Here is a 24,855-nt window from a genome sequence, read left to right on the forward strand (position 1 = left end):
AGGACACTAACATTTTCCTCTCCTTCAGCAAGGCAGTGTTTGCTGCATGCCTTCGGTGTAATCCACCCTACCCCAGCCAGGACTGAGCTGCTCTCACTCTCTGCATGCCCTGTGCCCAGGCCTCCAACCACCAGGCCTTTACCAGGTAGCTTGAGTCAGTCCAGTCAAGTCTGATACTGGTTCCTACAAGGGCACCAGCAGGCCCTAAATCAGTAGCAGAGTGTTTCAGCAATAGAGTGACAGTGTGTCTGCACAGATGTGAGTCCTGGTCTTGGGTGAGCAGGGGGCTTTCCAACCTAGGTGAACAGCCATTCCTAGGGAGCGTTCTCAGGAGGCTGGCATGTCTATCTGACCCAATCCAGCCCTGTATGTTCTGCATGATGAAAATCCCTATAGTTACTGGATGTAGCTATTTTCAGTACACTACGTACACAACTTGTATCCTTGGTTTTGCGGACATAGCCAACTTTGCCTGACACCAGTGTGTTCAGATATTGGCATCTAACTATCTACAGGCCAGCGTGGTTGACCTTTTGCTCAATGTGTGATACCAGGTGGAGAGCAAAGAGGCGACCCCAAAGAGTTCGTCTTGTGCCTGTAACATTGTCAGTTGAGGTGCCGCAAGCAGGAAGACATTCACCATGATGACTTCTGGCAGCTGAAAATATTGTGGCATAAGGGAGTTGCATCTCTTTAAATCTGGCCTCAGGGTCCTATTCTTTCACTCTGTTTTTATTAATGGGTTCCTGATTTTCTTGAGACAGTTCTCAATTTTTTTCATTTTTATTGGCATTTAAGTACTGAACTGTAATGGTTTTAATTTGCCTGAAAAAAAAATCTAACTAGTGGATTGCCTAGATGAGTGAATATAATGTAGTGGGGCATTTGGCTCACCTCCAAAGTCTCGATGTGACACTGGTGAATCTGAAGGGATGGTGGCTACCCATTGGCTTCCTCTGCCTATGCAGGTGCAGATTTGTTCTTTAGAAACTTCACACAGGTTATCAACCGACAGACCACAGCAATGCCCTGGGGTTTGCACTCAAATGGGTTAGAAGACGGGTGGTAAACCTATGGCCCTCGAGCCAAAGGCCACTCATGAACAGCTCAAGTCCTCACTCAACCCAAGGCAATCTGACACGGACGGCTCTGCAGCACGGAGACCTCAGCAAATTACAGCCACATCCTTCTTCAGCTACCCCCAGTGCTCCCTCCCCTGACTGTGCCACACGTCCTGTGGTTTGCTTCTTGATATTTGGCTGTTCAGGCCCAAAAGGTTGGGCCTAATTGTAGAGATCTATGGGGGAATAGTGGTTTTATATGTCCCGCTTACTGCTTATAATAAAATCCCACTTGTACATAACTAAGCTAGGAAATAGTACACATTAAGCTATTCAGAATAATATGTATTTATTTTCAGTGCTATTTTAATTAAATACTGGTATCATATATCCATGTCTGAGGTAATAAATTAAAAATAAATTCAAGATTTCAATCCTGTATTTGTGCTGCGTGGTTCTTCTACCATTGTACATAATTTTGATGCAAACACATATAGTCCATAATTCTGAATGCAGCTAGTAATATTATTTTAACACAGTCACTTTTTGTTTCACTATAATTTTGCTGAGAATGGTTATTGCATGATACACTTTTAATAGATGTTTTAGTTATACTAGAATTTTCTATTAAATCACACATATCAAAGTTATAGGAAGATGGGGATGAAGATGTGCTTTGAGCCAAGGAAGGCAAATATTGAATCAGAATGATAGCACATATGGCAGGATTATTGTCTGCTTGCACTTGAGTCCAGATCCAGCAGAGCCACTTCAGTATGTGCTTAGCTTTAGACATATGAGTCGTTTCAGTGACATCCATGGCCTTAAGTGTTTGCTGAATCAGGGACTAGCCAAGTCTGCAGACCTAAATTCATGGACTTTCTTTAACTGTGTGTTATTTGAAAACAGTTTTGCTGGTTTCTTATTTTGCAAGATGTTCTGTAACAACCTCTGTAAGATTTTTCATCAGTAAAGCACCCATGAAAGTTTCTAACCTGGTTCATAAATACACTATGAAAAAATAAGCAGCTACAATGACTCTCTTCTACACATTTTGTTAAAAGCAACACCTGGTTTGAAAAGTTATTAAAGTAATTTTTCCCATGGTAAAATATATTTAAAAAAATAAACTCTTCATTTCATCATCTTCCATCAAACATATAAGCTTGTTGAAGGGCGGGGCATACCTCAGGTATTTTCATTTATAAATGCAAGAGATTGAACATATCAATTCTTTTTGCACTTAAATGCTGGTGGTAGTAAGGCCCTTTCAGCTAAGTCTCCATCAAGCCCAACATTAGTGAGCTAAAGAAACAAACAAACAAACAAAAATTTGCTTGCATATAACTTTTTCATAATCCTGAATTGTGAAAAAAAACAACACCTCTCTGCTTAGAAAAAAACTCTTATTGAACTGCTGCCATTAAAAAAGTATACCTCACCTCCATGTCATTTTAACTTCAGACAGTGATTCTGAATGCAAAGGATTTAAACACTCGCTAAAATTACTGTGGCATGCCATCAGACTCAGTGTTCATAAATTGTGCTAAAACCAATTGAATCTGGAAGCTATCGTTCAGAGCTAGAGCTAATGGTTGTCTTGGCGTTAAAGGTCTATTTCCACCAGATTTTACTTATTATACTTGGTAAATGACTGACAGTGCTCATGATGTGATCCTGAAAAACCCTTTGGTATTATTACCAAGAGCTGTTATCACAGTCTGTATGAGGACTCTCCATGCTCATGCAGTGCAGCGCGTTGCGGCGGGGACCATGTTTCTCACTGCAGCAGCCTCAGACCCGGCCCTGAGGGAGCAGGCATGCCGTCGGGGCCTTCAGTACTCCACCGAGCTCACGATTGCCATTGGCTCGTCAAACGTTGCCAGCCTTATCTGCTTGGGGGTGGGGATGGAGAGGATCTCCCCCGTGTCGGCCGGTGAGTGAATCCCGTTGTCAATGATGTTTGGGACTTCCTCCTCGTGATCTTCGTAGAGCGTGTTGATGTGCAGCAGTGGGTGTGTGGGGTTGCAGTTCAGTGCCGGGCCCGGTTCTGCTTTGACTGGGTTCAAAGTCATCGTTGTGGTCGCAGCAGTGGTGGCTATGTGGTTGTGGTTGCATGTGACAAAAGCCCCAGCAGCGGGCCCAGTTCTGCATGTCTCTGATGAGTACAGCATCTCTTTTGCAGGATGAGGGGTGTCTAAGAGAAACCAGAACAGCCAGTTAAAAGACAGGTAGCCTTTCATCCTCCCCGTCCACCACAGAGCAGTGTCCTGAACCAATTAGGGTCATTGGCAGTTCTGCCATTGATTTCAATGGGAGCAGGAGTGGACCCCAAAGTGAATTTTCTTGGGACCCTTTGAGGAATCCAGCAGGACAGCTTTGTAACAACAGGACTGTAAGCTCAGGGAAACAGGACAAACAACAAATGGGTTTTGTAAATCTCACTTTTTTAGGCATGCTCATGCTTCCAAACGTGAATGGTATTTTTGTAAAACGAACAAAAAACAACTGAAAAGTATCTTTTACTCTCCTCTATGGTCTGGCAGGTGTTTTAGAAATGTTATGATTTAATGTTTTGACAAATGCTATGAATGTTGAAAACCACAAGATGGAATACAAAAAGCACTGATATTTTCAATGGGAAAAAATAGTGGTTACAGATTGTAAGCCACTTGTCTTCAGAAAGAACTCAGCAATTTGGTGTCTCTTTCCAGAAATTAGGAGTCTGCCTTACCTGATGGACTGCAATGTTGGTCTAACTCAAAAGCAAAGCTGAATACTTTTAATTAGAATGGAGAGTAACAGAGCCCCAAAACTACAGTAATTATTTTTCACTCTTAAAATATTCAAGCACTAATTTAGATGAAGGTAATTGAGACCAGAAAACCCCAGTAGTTTTGAGGAGTTGAAATCAGAGCAGGTGACCAGATAAGGAAAGCTGTAGAATAGCTCACATGCACATTGGGGAGTTGGAGGGCTCTAAGGAGCATACGGATTTGGAAGTGACAGAAACGTTTATACCTCAAATCACTTCTTTGCTGGGCAGTGGGTGACGGTAGCTGTCAGTCTGTCGAGGCCCAGAGGGAGGTCTTAGCTTGTAATGAGATGAGAGCCATTGCTTTAAGTATGTACAAATCTTTCTGTAACTTCAACTGCATAGTGCTTCTTTCTTATGTCAGTAGCTTACAAAAATAAACAAGAAGATACCTATCTCTCTGTCAGTTATCTACTGGTCTATCACTTTTCTTAGTGCTTATATGGCTGTCCCCATCACTCTAGGATCTAACAGTTATTGATATATTTTGAAAACTCCTTTGAGGCAGAAAAAGGGTAGCATTTGCAGGACACACACAGGGAACTGAGACACAGAAAGAGCATCCCTTGTGAGGCCATACGGGACGTGAATGGCAGAATCCCTGAGTCCCAGACCAGCACCCACACTTCAGACCATCCATCCTCTGGTCCACATGAGACAAAGAGCAATTTAAAATGTCTCTTGGGTGAAGAACAATATAATTCGAATTGTGCCTTCATAGGTGGCAAATGTCAACCCCTACAAATTAGTAGTTACAGAGAATTTTTTTTCCTACAGGCAGCTTTAACTGCCTTTATCAGTTTCTCACCCACTCTTAAGAAGTTGCTGTTACTGGTTAGTATACTGGCTGTTTCTATATGACTTGAAAATAAGACTGGTTTGAAATATACCAGGTGCTGGTGGGGCAGGAAGGGTGTCACGGAGGCCAAACCCTCCTCATTTCCTTAGCCAGGCATGACCACATTCATAATTGTGAAAATCTGCTCGTGTTTGAAAAATTACCTATAGCAACAGCCTACAGGCTGCTTTGCACAGCTCTACGTGTAATAATGCTTATCCTCTGTATAGCTGTATTCTGATAGAGAGAACCATGGTTTCTGAGGCCTACAAATCCTAACGTTGTTACTTATCCCAAAATCTAGTAAGGTAGGTCAAATTGTTCAGGAACGCTTTGAGTTCCTGAAGGTCACTACGAAAACCATGGTCTGTGGAGGTGGCACTGGCATTGCAACATACTGTACCTTTGAGAGAGGAGGTAACGTGTACTATGACATTCTCTTCCTGGTTTAGGAATCCACCTTCTTGGCTTTTTGATGTAGGCATCGAGGGGATGGCTGGAATCTCTGGCTTGGGTTTTTTACTACTAAGTATATATGGATGTACATCCAAGGAAAAGTGTCGTGTGTGCTTTTTTTCACTGCCTGTGCTTGGGATGGCGTTTGAGTCAGTTTTATGAGCTGATGATTGCTGTGAGGTTTTTGCAGTGGATTCTAGTAAAGGAGCAATAAGGCTATCTGTCGCTGTTTTTCTCCGCACAGGCTTAGGCTTTTCGGGTTTATGGTTTTCAACCTTCATAATGGCTAACTGTTCCTTGAATGGCTGAGGAAGTGGATTGGTAGTTGGGATCCATTTCATCTTCTTCCTTGGTCTCTTAATGATGAGCTGCTCATTACCATCAATGTCTGCTGGGTCGACACTTGGGTCTATTGTTTGGATCCCTGAATCACGCATGGTTGGAGTGGCATCATGGTTAGACTGGGCCAAGGCCGCAAGCAGCTGGCGGACCACATTGTCATACATCAGATCACTTTCATTTGTAATAAAATCCAGGCGGTTCAAAGATTTTATGTGGTCCCGATTTTCATTACAAAACATGGCCAAAATATTGATGTCACAAAACTGGGACTTCTGCCACTGTTTCTTGGTCTTTATTCCAACTTTGTTGAGTTTATCAAATATGAAGTTGGACTTACGAAATATGAAGAGGTGAATTAAGTTGATAAGGATGATCAAGTTCATAAAGCAGAGGAGAACAATATCTACACCCGCAATGATCCGCTGGAGCTGGACAGATGGCAGCTTACAGTTCACTCTGATGTGCAATTTGGAGCTGCTTGTTTTGTCTGGAGGCTCTCCTAGCGCACATGTAAATTCATTTTGCTTCTGTGTAGCATAGTAGGTGGATAAGTATGTAATCGGTATAATGCTTAAAAAGATGATGAACAGATGTCTTGCGAGATAAAGCTTAGCCAAGAAGTTACTGCGTCCTCTTCTTTCCAGGTATTTCTCAAACAAGTTCTGTTCGGGGCTTTTTTCCTTCTCTGCATTCTCAATGATTTCTCTTTTCTCTCTCTCTGTGATCCCTGGGCCTTTGGACTGGATCTGTTTCTCAATTTTTGGTGCTCGTCCTTCAGCTGCACGGTGGTAGCAATTATCGATCTCCTGGAGCAAAAAATTAAGCTCTGAAGTCAGTCGGGTGGAGGCCAGAAATTCCCAGCCCAGAGCTGGAATGTACATTATCCCAGCAAAAGCCAGCAGTGCATAAGGTAGGAACTTATGCTCAAACAAGGAGGGCCAGTGGCTGGCATCAACTCCTGGCAAGGCATCTTTTAATTCTGTCCAACAATATCCTCTGGCATACAAGGCTTGATCGCGGGTGAAGTTGTGTGGTGTGTAACAGTATATTGGCTCCTCTGTATAACAGAGAGAAAAGTCACTGCTGTGCATTTAACCTACAAAAGGAGCTCTGGAAAATAAACATTTCAAATGATATCAATTTTACTTTACTGTATCTTCACATGACTGTTAAGCCCACAATGTCTATCAGACAGCTCAGCCTGCTCACATCTTCACAAGCCTCCAGGCAAAACTATTTACCTGGAAAATTTATAATGAACCTCAGCTAGAAATGTCTGCAATAAATACATATTTTGGTTTTAGTTATCTTGCTGAGAACAATATCCTAAGCTAAAGTGTGGTCTTAACTCTAGAAAGGTAAAAGACCTGATATCCTCTACACAATAGCTTAGGATGTTATTTTGGCATATGTGCAAATGCTGAAAGGCTCATTTAGGTGAAATTTAAGGTTAATCCCAGCTGAATATTCTTCTAAATAGAAAAAAAAGTTAGATAAATAATATAGTTAGTGGATATATCTACTCATTGATATAATAGAAAAAAAAATAAAGACATATAAACATTTAGGCAACTGTATCCCAGTTAATGGTCTTGAATTAAAGTGTGACTGACCAAGACAGAATCTGGTGTGTTAACTGTATTTCCCACTATGAAAAATTAATTTTACATTTGAAAATGTAACATCATTTTTTACATAGTGTGCAATTAAATGCTGGAACTCACTGTCCTACAGCATTATGGTAGCAACAAATATAGTGGATCAAGAAAACATGTAGACAAAGTAATGGAAGAAAAAGTATAGCAAGAATTATTTAATACACAGATACTGATCCATTTTTTTTCCGTAGCATCATCTTTAAGTCACAGGCTGCTGGGCAGTGGGAGGGTTTTTCCAAGAAAATAATACCATATGCTTGTCTATTTTAATACTATTTCCTAAGCATTTGAGTTTTGCTACCATCAGAGACAGGATATTGGGCTAAAGGACTTTTGCTTTGACTCAGTAGGTGTACTATGTTCTTATGCAATTACATTTTTCTAACAATAGACATGACAATAATGCAGAAAAACTTATGAAAGCTACAACAGCATTAACAGCTCCAAAACAAATGACCATTATCAATACACCCTCTTCAAAGAGGAAGACCATATTTTAATGTTTTGGCAGGTAGAACAAAGGGAATATAATTTACAGTGTTCTGGTATACCTTAAAAAAAATCCTAAAATGAGATCCATAGGAGGAAGGCATGTTCTCTTGAATTGAGAATCACTCAAGAACACCAAGCTGGCTCCAGTTCTGAACGCAGTCTACAATTCAGATGGAGAACAGCTCACTTGAAGAGAGTGGAGGTACTGTTCTCTTAATAATACAAATCATGAAGAGAAATAATAAAATGTTATGTCATTTGAAAATAGTAAAATATTCAAAATTAATAGGCAGGCAAAAAAAACTAATCCTTTTGGCATAACAGAAGACTCCTTAGTTGACCAACTAATACTCCTCATATTCAAGCAAATCAAAAGCATTTACTAGTGCTTTGGTAAAATGTGGATGTGTAAACATATTCTCTGATCTACATGCTTAGGACTGCACAAAATATTTTTAAAGTGATTCAGTGAAGATTCTTTTCTAAAAATATAACCATTTGGACAGACTTGCTAGAATAAATGATACTACCCAAGACACGACGTAAAGTGATTAAGTCCTGTATATTCTTTAAAATCACTTCTGAAGACTATTTTATGATCTACCATAAAACGCAGCTGAAGGTAGATTAAATGATCTACCTTTCTTAGACACAGCTTCTCATTTAGAATAACATTGTGCATTTACTCATTAGTTACAATAAAAATATTCATTGTCTTTCATCTTCAGCAATTACATGCCCTCCTAACCCTGCCCATGAAAGGATGCATACAAAAATATTCAATTCCTACTATCAGGGAGTTACTCTATGATTTCCCAGGAGATTCAGAAGATTCCTATGTGAATATATTCCCATCAAAAAAATGGCAAATAGCTTCAAGCATTTCTTGTAAGCAGAAATATTTTGAATGGTGTGTCCTAAGCTTAGTAGAACCTGTCAACATAAAACTTAATTTCCCATGAAATACATAGATTCATTTCTGCTGGGTCTCAGCACCATGAATAGTTGAGACGACAGCAACAAATATTCATACAAACCATTCCTAGGGACTTTTTTTGGATTCATGTATCATTTGCTACTACCAAATAAAAAGAGTTCTCTTCACCGAGGCCTGAAAGACTAAGGTGACTTCTGCCAAAATTTTATATATACACCAAATATTAATTTAATTTATAAACAAATAAAAATATCAAAATGTCTTAACATTACATTTATGTTGGACAGATCACTTGGAGACTAATTGCACTTTGTCCACTTCTCTGAAAAATGGAAGTTCCACAACTCTGGTTTAGACTCAACAGCTTCATTGGAGGCTACTTCAAAAATGTGCCTGCCTAGCCCAGTAAAGAAAGCAAGTGCCATTTTATAGGAATTTACTAACTTTTCTTGTTAAAGATATTTAGCTGCTCCCACTGTCTGGTAAGCTGAGAGAGATCTCTAATTTTTCAGGATAGCTGAGCATGGTATTCCATTCTTATTCAGTGTTGTTATTTATTGATGATACTCCTGTATTTTCTTTGCATTTTTATTAAATTCACATGATTTTCATTATGTGTCAGGTGAATCCCAAAACCCTTCAGATGAAGGGTCCTCAGTGAAGGCAGTGGGACTTCTGATAACTGCCTGAAGAGGAGGCAGGGTTACACTTCAGTTTTATTCAAACAGTGTTTTTTAACATGTTTGAGTCATACTCACTGCCAGAGAATGTCACTGATCTTGTTAGTTACTCCACAGGGGAGTTTACCTTATCCTTCTCAGCAAAGGACATGACTCACAAAGCAAAGCATCAGTCCTGGAAAGCTCATTCATCTAGACAACCATCGAGAAAATGGAGAGGAGGGGAAGACCCTTCCATACAAAGATTCAAAGCAAAAGACTAATCTACTTGCTGCCTGAAGGAACCTGTCTCTTCATTGACAAGGGGCTGCCAAGTAAGATCAATGCTAGCTTTAAGTTAGCTTTTGTGAATGCTCCTTAGGCAATAGCAGCATTTTACCTTGCATTTAACACCATGAAGGTGTTTGATCCTATCATACTAGGGCATGGACCATTTCTCCTCTGCTGCAATGTGTCAATCAGAAATAAATGAGAAAGGAAAGCATCACATCAATAACTAATCTGGTTTGTTATGAAAGATGGCATCAACATATAGCTGGATCTCAAAATGCAGGTCTGTTGAGGATGGAGGAGTACCAAGTTGTTCTCACATACACAGCTCACTTAGCCGTGAGAACCCCATAATGCGCATTCAGAAGGCACATCAGATTTTTTTTTAAAACCAAAGTTCTGATATTGGATCATATGATATAAAAATAAAATAAAAAAAAAATACATATTTGTAGTTTATACTCATAAATATAGGATGTTTTTCCCAAAACTTGGCAGTTTAATTGGATATGCCATAATTATTCAATTGTGTAGGAAATGACAAAATGACAGAAGAAGAAGATACTATAAGGAAAAACTTTTGCAAAGCTTAGGGGATACTACGATGGCTGAATGTGTTGGTCCTCTTTTGAGTGTTGTTGGGGCTTAGGCCATAAGTATAATATGTCCCTACACATTCCTTGATAGTTACATGCTCGTGAGCCCAGCAGACAGAAATTCCTACCATTAAAAAAATAAATAAATACATCATGGAGAGCAAGGTCATCATCTCCAAAACAATCTTTTGCCTGTTCCAAACAATAATGAAAAGGTGGTACAGGGTATACATGTACCTGTGACTTGTACAAGTGTGCAACTGCAACAAAGGCAAAAAAATAAGATACTACCCAATTAGCCTGTAATCAATATTGGGAGCTGGAATGCTGAACTCAACATTTCTTCATTAAATGTGATGGCCTACTGCAAGATTTTCAGTGCTCATGCTCAGTAAATTCTCAGGAAGCTCAAAGCCTGAAGGTCTGCTGTTAGGTCCACCTATGCAAATATGTTAATTAATCTTATACTGAGTTGAGTATAAAGATGCATACTAGGAAGCTTAGCTTCCCTTTTTCAATACTGTTAGATGATCACAGGTGAGCAGTACCTCAGATGTTTTCAACAGTTGTACAGAAATGCATTTTATGCTGCTCATTGTTCATGTAAGTAACTTTTAGAAGTCCACAAAACTAATCTCATTAATAAAATATGAGACATCTCAAATTAATCTTTTTGGATATACAGACAAGATAAAATAGTCAAAGCAGAATTAGTTAGTTGTGGAATACAATAATTCTGTTATGCCACTTGAAGAAATAAAAACCCTTGACAGCCAAGTTTTTTCACATGCTCCATTCTGTACCATCTCATCCTATCAGTTTAAGTACTACTTAGAGAAATTACTTCCAGGCATATGGTGGTAAAAAGGACATACTTCAGGGGAATGAAAGAGTGAACATGGTTGGGAGAAGATAAGCAAGGTAGGGAAAGGGATGAAGGCAGGGGGGACCATGCTCAGTAAAATGTTTAGAAAGAACCTAGAGAGACAAAGTGGAAGGCAGGAGTGAAGGCAAAGTATGAAAGCTAGGTGCTGCCTGTTAGTAAATGCTCTGAGAAATGCCTGGGACTTTCTGCAGGTGCAGGCTACCACTTCTACTAGTCTCAGTCCAAGGTCAACCACCCCCTCCCAGTGGTTCCCCAACCTCTACACAGCTCAGCATACACTCAACAGCCCTCTTCAAGAGCCCCTGAATTAAATACTCTTTGTCAGGCTGCAAGTGTTAAACATGTTAGATAAATTAATTTAACTAAACTTAACCCTGGAAAAACAATACTTTAAGTTCTAAAATTTCTCAAATGAGGGGCTGGGGGGCTGAGGTTTGGGGTTGGAACCTCTGTGCAGCTTCCCGTTGCAGAAATTAATCTCAGAAGGAATGCAGAGGCTCACACTGCAATACAAGCAGTTCAGGCCCCAGTTTTGCATCTCAAAGGAAAAGATGTCAACAGCACAGTCCACCAAGGAGGCTTTGTGGGTGTATGCACGTGCCTATACATATTAAAAAAATAATTTTGCAAAAAATGTGAGCTAGTATGTGGTACATAGAAACAACACTGTTAAGTAAGACACGGTCAAGCTGACAGTTATGTGTTATTCTCCTGTATCTTTCAAAGTTTATTTTTTACAAGTTTTCCTAGAAAAAGTGAGTGAATTGGATCTCACACAAACATTCATTTGTGTTTTCAAATAAAGATAACAATACCAGCCTCTCAGTATTCAACACAGTAAAAAAAAAAATAGACCCTGCTTCTAAAAATGACTTCATGCAGTTTCTTTGAAGCCAATGGGATTACTCATAGTGCATAAAATTAGGCATGTGAATCTCTCTTTGAAGAACTGATGCTGTAGGGGGGTCAATCTCGAGCTTCTAAAATTTTATTACAAGCAGTAATCAAAAGTTACTTAAATAAATATGGACAACACATTTACAATGTTTTTGGTAGATGTTAAAAACACAGTAAGATATTTTTAATACACAGTATATGCCCCTATATAAAGGGGCAACTGACTCTTTACACCTACCATATTCCCTGTGAAATAAAATGTATTAACCAGAAGCAAAATATAAACCATAATAATAAGTTGTATATGTTTCCTGTGACCTCCATCTTTCAGAATTTACTCTGGAAAACCAAATCACACCTCATTAACCCTCCAAGGAGACTGCAGGTTTCCAGCATTCTAAACCGTGATTCAATAATGCAGGAGGAAAAGAACAATTTCCTAACAGCATACAGAAAAAAAAAAAGGAAAAAAATGGCATCCAGTTTTCAGAAAATAAAACTGAAAAAAATGAGATTAAAATTCTTGTGCTTGCTATACCAAGACAAAGGTTAGTATGTCTCTTGTCTGAGTAATTCTTTGAGGATCCAAAGTAAACGTGCTGCCTGACATACACTGGATATAGGCAGCAGAGAAGCTGCTTAGGTTCTGCCGAACAGGCTGGGTCTCCCAACTCCTGGACAAGCAACTAAACCCTCGTGCTCTGTCACAGAGGCTCACAGGGAATGCCAGTGGGAAGCAGACACCAACTCTGGAGACCTGAGTATCAGGTACATAACTAAGTATCAGGTAAGCACAAGTACCGAGTTAAATATATTGCAGACTCACCCTGGGCCTATGGCTTTTCACCCTCTTCAAGAGGACTGCTAAATCATGCGAGTGCTCAACCTGCCTACAAAGAAAAGCTGGTATTTCAGTCAAGTTCTCCGAAGCGCTCCTCATAAGGTCCTCTCCACTTTACTGTAAGGAGAAAATCAGTGTTTAGGTAGGATCTCTGAATCTTCCTGCCCCATCAGATGCTAGAACACAAGTTTATAATAGCCAAGATAAATGAGGAGCTCCCTGAATTCAGCCATAGATGTTAGTATTTGACAAGTGTAGTTCTATCATACTGCTCTTCCCTATGTTGTATCAAGGGAGTGTAAGCAATCAGATGTACATGCCTCATTCATCTCAAGTACTAAAAGGAATGCACAAGGAAGCAGGTAGCAAACTGTTTATTTTGAGAAACAGAAATTATTTATTTAGTAGTTTTCAGTATTTTTTTTTTTTTTAAAGGAAAAGAAGAAATGTCCTGGATCCTCTTCTCTCTGGAAAAACAGAACAAAAAACATTTATATTACTAAAGCTGAAAATGTAGTCTAAGTAAGAATGATGTCATCTAAACAGTAAACAGTTTTTCCATCCCAGCCAGAGGTTTCCATAAGGAATATGTAACTCTATTTTGGATGTGACTTTAACAAATGCTGGCTAGTATCCAAATTAACTAGAAAATTCCTTTAATTTAACAGGTTTATTTCAACTACTTTATTTAAAGGTTAGAAATTAGTACAGTATGAGGATGGATTCCTGAAATTACTTTTGTGTATCAATTGTAGTCATACGGTCCTATTTAACTCAGTTTATTCATATGAATAAGAACATAAAACATTCATAGAACTAAGCCTTAACTTAGCAAGCTGATTATTAAGAATTATCATTTTTATCAAAACAAAAAGACAATACCTTTACCTTTGTTAGGGAATATTCTTTCCAACTCTGAAAAAAGGTTCCATGCCCATGAAGTCTTCCTAAGGTACAAATTTCTCCATGATCAACAAGGTAAGGTATAGCCTTTTTTGACCACTCTCTGAAATCACTTGTCCTGTTTAAGAAAAAAATCTTAAAAGAAAAGTCCCTAAGGAAATGAGACAGGAAACCATCTGCTAGTAAGTTTTACTGACTCACATTCTACAAAAATTAGTTGTAATGGGTGAGATAAACAGCTTCAAAGACTAACAGGTAATTGGTTTCCCACAGGGGTGTCCCCATATTTACAGTTTGGGGCCATTTTTCTTGCAAGACTGCTGTTCAAACTGCATGTATTTTGGATTTGCAGAGTAACTATATCAGTACTGAACATTCCCAGTGGATATAAAAATTTACAGGACTATATTCCCTGTATGTAATGTACATTAGCTCTTCTGAAATTAGCTGGTATGCTGAAGTTCACTTACCAGCAACCTTAGGCTTCAAGACTTGTAATGCCTGCCCTGCAAAATTCAGGAGAGCAAAGCACCTAGTCCTACTTGGTTCATATGTTGACATGTTGGAAAAGATTACTCCAGAAATGGCAACCGTTACACGGAAGGTGCAGAAACACCTAAATGAAATCCCTGAGGTTGTTCCTATGGAGAAATGTTTCCTCAATAATGAGCTACCATCCACCACATGATGGTCACACAGTACGGTGGCAATGTTGTTAGAAAGAGAGCTTCTCTGTAATGACTGAACTGATGAGCAACACTGCGAGCATTTCTTCCTGTGGTTAATGGAGCCTTATGTGAAAACAAAAGACATCTGGAAGGAAATTACAATGCTTGCATTTGCACCTAGAGGTGTATTTCTGTATTATCATTTGTTTTGTACTATGTTAAGATATGAGGAAAAGTTAGATTTGACTAACAGAATGCATTCACCAAAATATAATTAATTCCGCCAGATAGCTCTACAAAAGAGATCTGAATAATATTGACTTCTACAATTATCCCTAGTATAAGGAGGTAAGTGGAATTTGGTGATGCCAGAACTTCTCTATAGGGGTAGAAGTAATGCATGAAAGCAAGTGTGTTCATGTTACCCAAAGATCAAAAAACATTTTTGGACAATTCAAAAATTCCCCTCTAGAAGTAGAACCCCAAAGCAGCTACACAGGCACCCAGACACTAGGATGATGCGAACTAGAGTAACAGCTAAAGCAAACTGCAAGAACACATAAATGCCAAGGTGAAATGAATACCTAGTGAAACTGATGGCACACAGACAAGGGTGGCTTCTTAATTCAAGGGTCAAGCGCAAAATACAAGCACAGGAAACAACAGGAAACAGCAGGTTTGTTCTACTGCATTACTGCTTTTTAATGGTCAGAAATGAAAAAAGATGGCTTGTTTTAAGTACCTCTTGGCATAAACACAGCACCTGGAAAATTTCATATTAAAAAAAAAAAAAAAAAAAGTAAAGAAAAATACAAGTAGTTAGTTCATTAGGTAATTATATTCTTTTAGTATCTCAGTATTTGGAGGCAGAGATGACTGGTCTACTGCTTTTTAGAAAACTGGTCCCTCCAGGTATAGCGAAACTGGGGGTTGTGAAGTATCAGACCTGTGCTGATCTATCATGACAGAGCAAAAGAGAATCAGCCTCAAAAGGCTCCCAGGGACCCTGCAACCTCCAGCGTGGATGTTTCCATCCCTCCTGTACAGTTTGTGGATCCCACAGAAGACAAGGCACCTCAGCCTCAGAATTAATTACTTCCCTGTACAGCTGAAATGCTCCAAAACAGTCACTTGAGCTCCAAGCTGCAAAAGACGCACCCTGCATTCAGCAACTGCTGCCAGAAGAGAAAAGCAAACAAATCCCCAAACCTTACTATCGTTAAGAAGTACAACTGAGTTTCCAAGTTCAAATACAGGAGAATAATATACAAAATCCCTTATGATGGAAACATAAGGCATTATTTTCAACCCTTTTCTTAGAATAAATCCTGTATCACGGGAAACAAAAGAAACCTCTGCAAGAATGATGACAGTCTACTGTGAAATATTTCAGCTTTTTAATTAAATGTGTATACCTACTGAAGGTGCCTGCTGCAGTCATCTTTAGTGTTCAAAAATCCCAGGGAACTCACGGATGATACAGATTCGTCTTGAAGAGTTTTACCAATCTAAGAGGCAATACAAGCTGAGACCTCTAGATCTTGGATGTGTAATTTCTGTCTAGTTTAGAGAGAAAAAGCTTCAAAATACTTCATGGTAGCTTTGAAAAACAGTCTCAGCCTTACTCTTATTTATTCAAAAGGTTCCCTCTTGACAAAGGTGAATGAGTTAAGTAGCTCTTAAACAAGAATGCTTTTGACCCATCTATCTGTACAGATTTTTGAAGTTATCCTGAAAGTATGTATTAAGCTAAATCTTATCCATATGTTGGACCTCTTCACATATGAGACACAAGAAAATGAAAGGGTTAATAGTGTAGACAGGGTCATCCAAGTCAATATAAAAAAAAGACGACACGTATGTGTCAATGAAGACTGAGAGATGGAATTTGTGACAGAAAAACGTCTGTGGCCTCTAGGAATTGCAGTGGAATGATTACTTATGTGAGGCTCATGTGTTTCCTCTAGATTACTTTTCCATTTAACATTCAACTGCATAACTGCAAATCTATAAGTGACCAAAAATCCGAGAAAGCCAGCTTGCATACTCCATGAACATTGTGTTTGTGTTTTGCCCTCACCCTTTGGTAAGAATTCCAACTGCAATGCAAACAGCCAGTGGCTGAACCACGGCCAGCCCATGGCTGCTTGCACTACTGCAGTTCTTTAAAAAATACACGATTTGAAAGCACTTAAAACACAAGAGGTGTGAGAAGAGAATTTAAGGAGTGTCTCAGCAGCTAATACTGCCTCAGAACTAATTTCTGCATCCATGTCCTCACATGCATGCAAATAACAATCTGTCCCAGTACTTGTAGCAGTAACAGTAACCATTTGGGAAAACTTCATCTTCACTTTTTTACTGTATGTGGCTTTAAGTACGGCTACCGAGTAAAAATGGAAAATAAGCTCAAAAGCCAACTAACAGTCAGGTCAGGAAGTGAGAGTGTGTGTAAATATGCTGCCCACAACCTGAGACAGAAATACAAATTCAAAAAGTTGACCGGCAATACAAAATAAAATTCCATCTTGTAGCAGAGAAATCCTCACCATACACTACTTCAAACATACTTTTGGGTGAAATGCATAAAGAGACACTGAACTCATGCATACACTGTACTGCACAGTGAAGTAAGCATCACTTATGCAAAATGATTACAAATCAGAAAATAAAACATAAAACTTGTCCTAACTCTTCAGTCATTTAACTTACTGTCTCCTTCCATGACTTCCTCATGAGAATTTTCTAGCAGAAGGGTGGTAGAGGGCTGAGCTACATAACTGCTAAGAGACATAGAAATACAGTATCTGTGAGCAACTTTTTGGTATTTGGTAAGCACTGTTTTATAAACCTAGCAAGAAAATGAACACCAAAGCTTGGCTTTTGATGGGAGTATAAAAATCAACTGGATGACTGTTTTGCTTTATTTTAATTAAGTATTGGCATTAAACAACTTCTGAGGGAAAAGCAGACATGACTGCAATACAGAATGATTCATTGTGAATAGAAAGCACAAGGCAGTGTACACAAGGGATATGACTTAGCAATTGCTGTGGCTGACAACATGAATCCTAAAGCTTTTGAAAGTTTGGAAACCAAAATATTTCAATATTGTGAAGATATGTTAATATTGTGAAGATCCTTGTCCATGGTGTCTTGGAATCTAAGCAAAGGCTGTGAGATGTTTCACTACGGAAGGCTGCTGTTCACTGCCAGTGTCAGAGGACAGACACTATACTTGCTGATGGAGAGGTGTTTAATACCCATCAGAGCCCTATCTGTGGCTGTGGGTTGTGAATACTAGTTCCATGTGGTTTGCAAGTACCTAGCTCCATGGTAAAACCAGGGAGAGTAGCGAAGCGAGCAAGATGAAAAACCCACAGAACACCAAACAGATGCCCATCAAACAGATAATGAATGTTGCAGTCTAATACCACGCATTTTCTGCATTTTGACAAGGAAGTAAAAATGGAAATGCAGTATATTAAAGGACCAGTCCCTTGTATTTAGATCTGTGCCTCCCCAGACTCACCAGGCCTTGATAGGAGATACTGAAACATCGTAACTAAAAAAAGCTGCTGAACATTGAGGCAGACTACAGCTGGACTAGAACTACATATCTTAGAGTCTTACCTACTAATCTTTAATTAAAGTTTGGCCTTTTATCATTTTTTTCCACTAAGTATTAGCCTAAGGCTAGTTTGCTTCAGCAAGAAAACACTTTTAATGATTTATTTCAAAGAAAGTAGGTAGGTAACTAAATAAAGAACCCCAAACCCTTTATCATGTGGAAGGGAACAACCCTGCAGGCTCCAAGGCAGCTAAATGGGAAGAACAGAAGTGACAACCTCTACTTACAGGCTTACAGTCTGCTCCTCTGCTAGCTGGCACCCAGCGTGGTTATCTATCCCTACACTGGGACACTGCAGTACTAACTGAAGTAGAGCTCTCCACTCAGAGGTAGTTGTATTTTACTTCTAATTTGCACAGGAGTAACTAATTCTTCAAGGTGCTAGGGAATGAAAAATCAGGCTTCTGGATCTTCAGATATGAGAAATAAAACCCCTAAGGAAAAAAAAAATGGACCTTCGCAAAACATTGTGCATACAATGCAGGAGCACTACAACGGATACTGGAAATCACACAGGGTGTAATGGGGGCATGCCACTGTTCTGAAAGAAATTCAAACAGTATTTGGATTTAAATAAAATAATAAATCTTTAAGGCAGTAATTTGTGAAAGAAAACAGAATGAAACCAAGTAAATTCCCCTGGGACTACCACCTGTGTGCACTGTAGCTCTCAACAAGAGCATCGCTAGCAGGGAGGTTTCCTTTGCGCACAGAGGGCAAATGCCTCCAACAGTTCCCCTGAGATCCTCAAGGTTCAGTGCACACTGGCCCATAAATACAAGACATCCTGATGGTATATAAAGTCTGCGCATGGGTGAGTTTTAGAAAGGCAGACTATTCGTTTGTCTGTTGTGGACGCTTGTCTGGCTTTCTTTTTGTGAAGTTGCTGACCACTGTTCCTGAATGACTTTATCGCAGAATCACACAATGGCTTGGGTTGGAGGGGACCTTAAAGACCATCCAGTTCCAACCTAAGGCCTCATCCAACTTGGCCCTGAACAACTCCAGGGTTGGGGCATCCACAGCCTCTCTGGGCAACCAGGTCCAGCGCCTCACTACCCTCCCTCCTAATGTCTAGTCTAAATCTATCCTCCCTTAATTTAAGATCGTTCCCCCTTGTCCTATCATTATCTACCTGTGTAAAGAGTCCTTCTCTGTCCTTTTTATAAGACCCCTTTAAGCACTGAAAGGCTGCAATGAGGTCTCCCCATAGCCTTCTCTTCTCCAGGCTGAACATCTCCAGCTCTCTCGGACTTCCTTCACAGGATAGCTGCCCCAGCCCTCTGATCATCCTTGTAGTCCTCCTCCGATCTGCTCTAACAGCCCCACATCTTTCTTGTGCTGGGGGCCCCAGACCTGGATGCAGCACTCCAAGTGGGGCCTCACAAGGGCAGAGCAGAGGGGGACAATCCCCTCCCTCCCCTGCTGGCCACTCCTCAGTCGATGCAGCCCAGGACGCAGTTGGCCTTCTGGGCTGCAGGCACACACTGCTGGCTCACGTTGAGCTTTTTGTCCACCAGAACCCCCAAGTCTCTCTCCTCAGGGCTGCTCTCAATGAGTTCTTCTCCCAGTCTGTGCTCATGTCTGGGATTGCCCCAACCTAGGTGCAGCACCTTGCACTTGGCCTTGCTGAACCTCATGTGGTTCACATGGGCCCACTTCTCCAGCCTGTCCAGGTCCCTCTGGATGACACCCCTTCCTTCTGGTGTATCAACCACACCACTCAGCTTGATGGCATCTACAAACTTGCTCAGGGTGCACTCAACCCCATCGTCTACATCATTGATGAAGATACTGAAAAGCACCGGTCCCAAGAGACACCCCTGAGGCACCGCTCGTCACTGGCCTGCACCTGGACACAGAGCCATTGACCACCACTCTCTGGGTACAGCCATCGAGCCAATTATTTTGCCCAGTATTAATACTGCACACAGATTTACTTTAATTACTTTTCTAGGTGCATCCTTCCTGGAATCACACTAGTTTGTTGGAAAAACATTAAAGGAGAATTGGGAGACTCAGAAACGATAACAGAAGGTGTTAGTTGAGGGACTTTCTTTTCTCTTATGAAAGAAAGTCAGGGAAGTGCAAAGAAAGGCTGTAGTCATTTCTTTGCAGAGGTGCCAGTGCAAGCATTATACCGTCTGTGATTTAATTTCTCAAAAGCAATGTGGAGATCAGAGTACTCAAACACGAGGATGAACAAATCACGTACATGAACAGCAAATACATTAACCTAAGCAACCACTTTGCCCCTGTCATTAAAACAACACAATTCATTAAGTAACTTTATTTTCACCCACAGGAAAACTACACTATGCAATGTATTATCCCACAGACATAACGATTTCTAAAATTACAAATAAATGATTGCCTTTTAAATCCATCTGGCATAACGCACGCCCTCCTTGCTTCACATGCTGAGGCTGGGCTCAACTTTCACACGGCGTGCTGTTGCTGGGCCCAGGAGCCCAGCACTGCACTGTGCCTAGTCACTCCTGACCAGGCTTTAAGGTAAGCTGGATCCTCCACAAACTCACAGGCAGATCAGCAGTGTGTAGGGTTTTATCTCCTCTTGGCACTCAAGGGTTTGTGAGAAACCACGTTCACTGCACATCTACGTACGCCCTGAGCATGCGCACCTCTCTTCCGAGAGCCTTTACAAGACTCTTCAAGTAAAGGGACAGAAACCAGAAGAGGGGTTTGTTCTTGGCTTAGCAGCATGATGGTAGCTTTAAACAGCTTGCACTGGATATCATTAACAGCATTAGGAGTAATTATAAGCATCAGCTTTTATTTCCTACTCCGAGGCTGTAACCGATGCACAGAAGGGCACAAGGAAAAGGCTGGGAAGCTACTATGGTACTAACACCCAAAGCGGCAGCAGGAACCTCTTGCCAGCACTTTTGTCAACAAAGTTTGCACTTTTCATATGTATTATTTAAACTGCATACAGGAAGTAATATCCAAAGCAAGAAAAATATATTTTTTTAAAAGATCAGTGGCAGCGCATGGGTGAAACCTAACACAAACAGCAGAGCCAGTAATAAGCACATACTCAGCAGGACTATTGCTGTTACCATGGTCAGTGTCTCTGGACAACCTTCTTAGTAAAGAAGTTTGAGTAAATGTTGTTTTGGTAACAGGGCTGCAAACATCTAAATCAGGTCACACTTAAAATTAGGAGGAGTTTTGCTCTTGAGATCACTGGAAGCAGAATTGAATCTACCGATCTTGAGCTCTTTTACTGCACCTGAAAAAGAAGTCTCATTTCGTCGGCCCTTTAAAGTTTGTATGACATTTTCTTGTATCTTCATTTTTTTTTCCCCTTTCTCTCATGGTATGTATATTGTATGTGAGAAGAGTGCTGTCCCATGTTTTTTCAGTGACATAAGGGTGCTTTCTGTATTGCCTTGTAAACTTTGTCCAGGTAGGACATAACAGGTTACTGCTCTTATAGCACATATAGAATCAGAAAATCATCAAGGTTGGAAAAGACCTCCAAGATTATTTAGTCCAACTGTTCCCCTATCACCAATATCACCCACTAAACCATGTCTCTAAGTGCCATGTCCAAGCTTTCCTTAAATATCCCCAGGGACGATGATGCCACCACCTTCCTGGGCAACCCATTCCAATGCCCGACTGCTCTTTCTGAGAAGAAATTTCTCTTAATTTCCAACCTGACCCTCCTCTGGCACAACTTGAGGCCATTCCCTCATCTCATCACCCGCAAGAAGAGGCCAACCCCCAGCTCCCCACACCTTCCTTTCAGGTAGTTGTAGAGAACACTAAGGTCTCCCCTGAGCCTCCTCTTCCCCAGACTAAACACCCCCAGTTCCCTCAGCCACTCCTCACGGGACTTGTGCTCCAGGCCCTGCACCAGCTTCGTAGCCCTTCTCTGGACACACTCCAGGGCCTCGATGTCCTTCTTGTAGTGAGAGGCCCAAAGTTGAACACAGCACTCGAGGTGCGGCCTCACCAGAGCAGAGTACAGGGGGGCGATCACCTCCCTGCTCCTGCTGGCTGCACTACTCCTGACACAAGCGAGGATGCCATCAGCCTTCTTGGTCACCTGGGCACACTGCTGGCTCATGTTCAGGCGAGCATCAACCAACATGCCCAGATCCTTTTCCTCTGCACAGCTTTCCAGCCACTCCACCACAAGCCTGTAGCATTGCATATGCTCTTATAGGGTCAAATGAGTACACAAGGTCTGTGACTAGACACAAATGACATTGTTTTTGGTACTTCTGAAAAACAAAACAAAACAACTGCAACATTTAAGACCACAACTGTTGTCCTAGAGTAGTCTTTCATGGCATAAAACAAACCCAATTGCAGAAATAGGGTCAGATGTGAATAGTGAGTAAAATTGCTAAACTTCCATGGACCACTGTGTAGTCTCTCAGAGTAACATCCCCTGTATAAATCTCTGAGTCTCCTAGACTTGGGTCTTCCTCTGCAATCTGCAGCCTCACAGGACTTGCTCATACAGAGTAAGCTCCTGCTGTCTGCGCAAGCAGTGATTCATCACAGATCTCTGGTAGGAAGCTCACACTACAATAAAGAAACATAAGTGAAAGAGCATGACCTTTCTGGCACCCAAGGTTATCTTTAGGCCTACTAATATTCACATTTGTAAATCTCAAACAGTGTGAAGTAAGCACTCTCGTTGCCTTCTGTAGGCTTGCCTTTTCATCGATGTTTACTTCTCTACAAACCAAACAGAGGAAGGGCCCCAACACTTTTGCATTCTACACAAAGGACCCACAAAAGTGACTGTATCCTGCCTTTAGGTCACCATGAGGAGACAGTTCTCAGATGTTCACCAAGCTCGGTGTGCCCTGAAAATATGGTCTCTTTAAGATACCTCTAGATGACCATGCAAAAAAATGATGTTATCATCAACTGCGGCTGAAGAACTATATAAAAGATATATATAAGTCATAAAAAAAAAGGCAAATTCAAAATGTTTTAACTATGATTTAGAAAAATCTTCAATCAAGATGCTCTTCACAAGCAGTTACTCTTCTAGGTAATTTAATCTTACATATGCTTTATGCTTGCTTTCACTGTCAGTGTTGGAAGTCAACCCCAAAGCCACATATTAAGTAAGAGCCTGATTTGGATATGCTTACAGATCAAACACAGCTAATTCCCACTGACCATACAAGCTACAGGCTTCCAGTCTGTACACGAAGGCGCTAATAATTCCAAAGGGATCTTCAGGATGGAGCCTCGGGGGACCCGAAAGAAGTCCCATGTTGTCAGCTCCACTCCTGGAGGCGACACTTCAGAAAGTAAAGCAGTGGTTACCTGCCTGCTAATGGCCCAAACGATGTCACAGCAATTTACTGGGTGAATGATTTTTGAGGCTCACCAAGACTTGAACTGTCCTTCCAGACAAACCTGGACTAACCTCCCTGACAGGCAGGACGATGTGTTGGCTGTGATGGGCGAACAACCTGGGCTTTTGAACCTGTGAAAATTTTTATGCAAGCCCTTAAATACCAGAGATATCATGATACGGGAAAGCCCAAGAGGCGTGTACCTGTATGTAATTACCAGCAGCCAGTATAACGAGGCACCCCTCTACCTCGCGGGCCAGTCAAACACCCGTGCTGCACACACCTGACTCAACATCAGGACCAACGCTCAGGCCGTACCTCATCTTTACACCTCTCTGGCTCCTCGTAACGAAGCACAAAGAGGCGCTCCGGTGGGCCACTGGCACGGAGCCACCTGCTCCCCTCCCTCAGCACCGCTGTCCTTGGGGCACCCCACGGCCCCTCTGCTCCCGCTGCCCCTGCCCTCCAGGAGCTGGCCACAAAGCGGGGAGCCACCGGGGCTATTTTTGGGGCCGCTGTTGGAGCCCGCAGCCCTTACCAGCAAAGTTCTTGGTGAAGACGAGCGTGACGAGGAGGATGGGGATGAGGACGGTGCCGATGGTGACCACGCGGTCGAAGGGCAGCTCCAGCTTCAGCTGCAGCAGCAGAGCCGCCAGCGCGCCCGCCTTGTCATCCTGCTGCCCGGGCAGGATCAGCTCCTTCAGCTTCTCGCCCGCCAGCAGCGCGGTGGCCATGTCGGGGTGGTTATCGATGATGTGTTGCATAAGCGGTGGCTGCGGGCGGCCTCACGCCGACGGGCCTCCCCCGGGGACGGGGACACGGGGACGGGCGGTGGCCTGCGGGGACAACACCGACAGGGTGGCGGCGGGGCCGGCTGCCTTGGGGTGCTGCGGGGTGCTGTGGGGTGCTGCGGGGGTCCCGTGCTGCCCGCCCCAGCCCGACCTCCCCGTGTCCCCGCAGCCCCGGGGAGCAGCAGCAGCACCCCGGGTGCTGCAGGAGGGCTGCCTCCCCACGCAGCTCCGCAGAGGGAAGCGGGGGGGACCCCAGCAGCCGTGTCCCCGCCGTGCCCGGCCATGCGACAGCACGGGCTGGGGCTGGGGCTGGGGCTGCCCCCGCGCCGAGGGAGCGGGCATTTACCTGGCAGCTGCGGCTCCCTGGGTTCGCAGGCGCTGCCTCGCCAGCAGCAGCGGAAGGCGCAAATAAACTTACACCGGCCCTTCCTGCCGGCGGAGAGGTCCCCGCGCCGCCGCTTCGGGGCCGGTGCCGGTTCTGGCCGCGGCTGGCTGGCAATGCATGGAAACGCCGGGCTGCAGCGCGCCGGGCGGCTCAGCGGGGGCTGGCAGCAGCAGGAGGAGGAGAGAGCAGCACCGGAATGAATTGCGGGAGCGCAGGGGTCCTTTAAGGATCTGATGCGAGCAGCTGGAGCCTGCCAGGCTGGGAGCAGCAGCAGCAGGAGGAGGAGGAGGAGGAAGGGGGGGGGGCAGCAGCCGCAGCAGGCACAGCCCCGGGGGCTGCAGCGCGCAACACGTTGCG

The 24,855-nt window shown here is 42.2% G+C and overlaps 1 protein-coding gene across 4 annotated transcripts; it reads right to left on the minus strand.

Annotated features, from left to right (window-relative positions):
* Positions 1-1,444: 1,444 nt before the first annotated feature.
* On the minus strand, positions 1,445-24,784 carry PANX2 (pannexin 2). Of its 4 annotated transcripts, none has more exons than XM_082763682.1 (5): positions 23,861-23,903; positions 12,755-12,886; positions 7,722-7,874; positions 5,118-6,569; positions 1,445-3,258 (listed from the first exon to the last, which is right to left on the minus strand). In XM_082763682.1, exons 4-5 carry the CDS (start codon positions 6,391-6,393, stop codon positions 2,897-2,899), a joined length of 1,638 nt encoding a protein of 545 aa, XP_082619808.1. In that variant the 5' UTR covers positions 6,394-6,569; positions 7,722-7,874; positions 12,755-12,886; positions 23,861-23,903; the 3' UTR covers positions 1,445-2,896. The 4 variants fall into 4 exon arrangements, with proteins under 4 accessions (XP_082619808.1, XP_082619806.1, XP_082619805.1 ...); XM_082763680.1 differs by having other exon boundaries at positions 5,118-6,622; XM_082763679.1 differs by lacking the exons at positions 7,722-7,874; positions 12,755-12,886 and adding an exon at positions 24,460-24,784 and having other exon boundaries at positions 23,861-24,158.
* Between the last annotated feature and the right edge of the window lie 71 nt (positions 24,785-24,855).

This window comes from Aythya marila (genome assembly GCF_965140915.1).
Source record: "Aythya marila genome assembly, chromosome: 1".
NCBI classification, from domain to species: Eukaryota; Metazoa; Chordata; class Aves; order Anseriformes; family Anatidae; genus Aythya; species Aythya marila.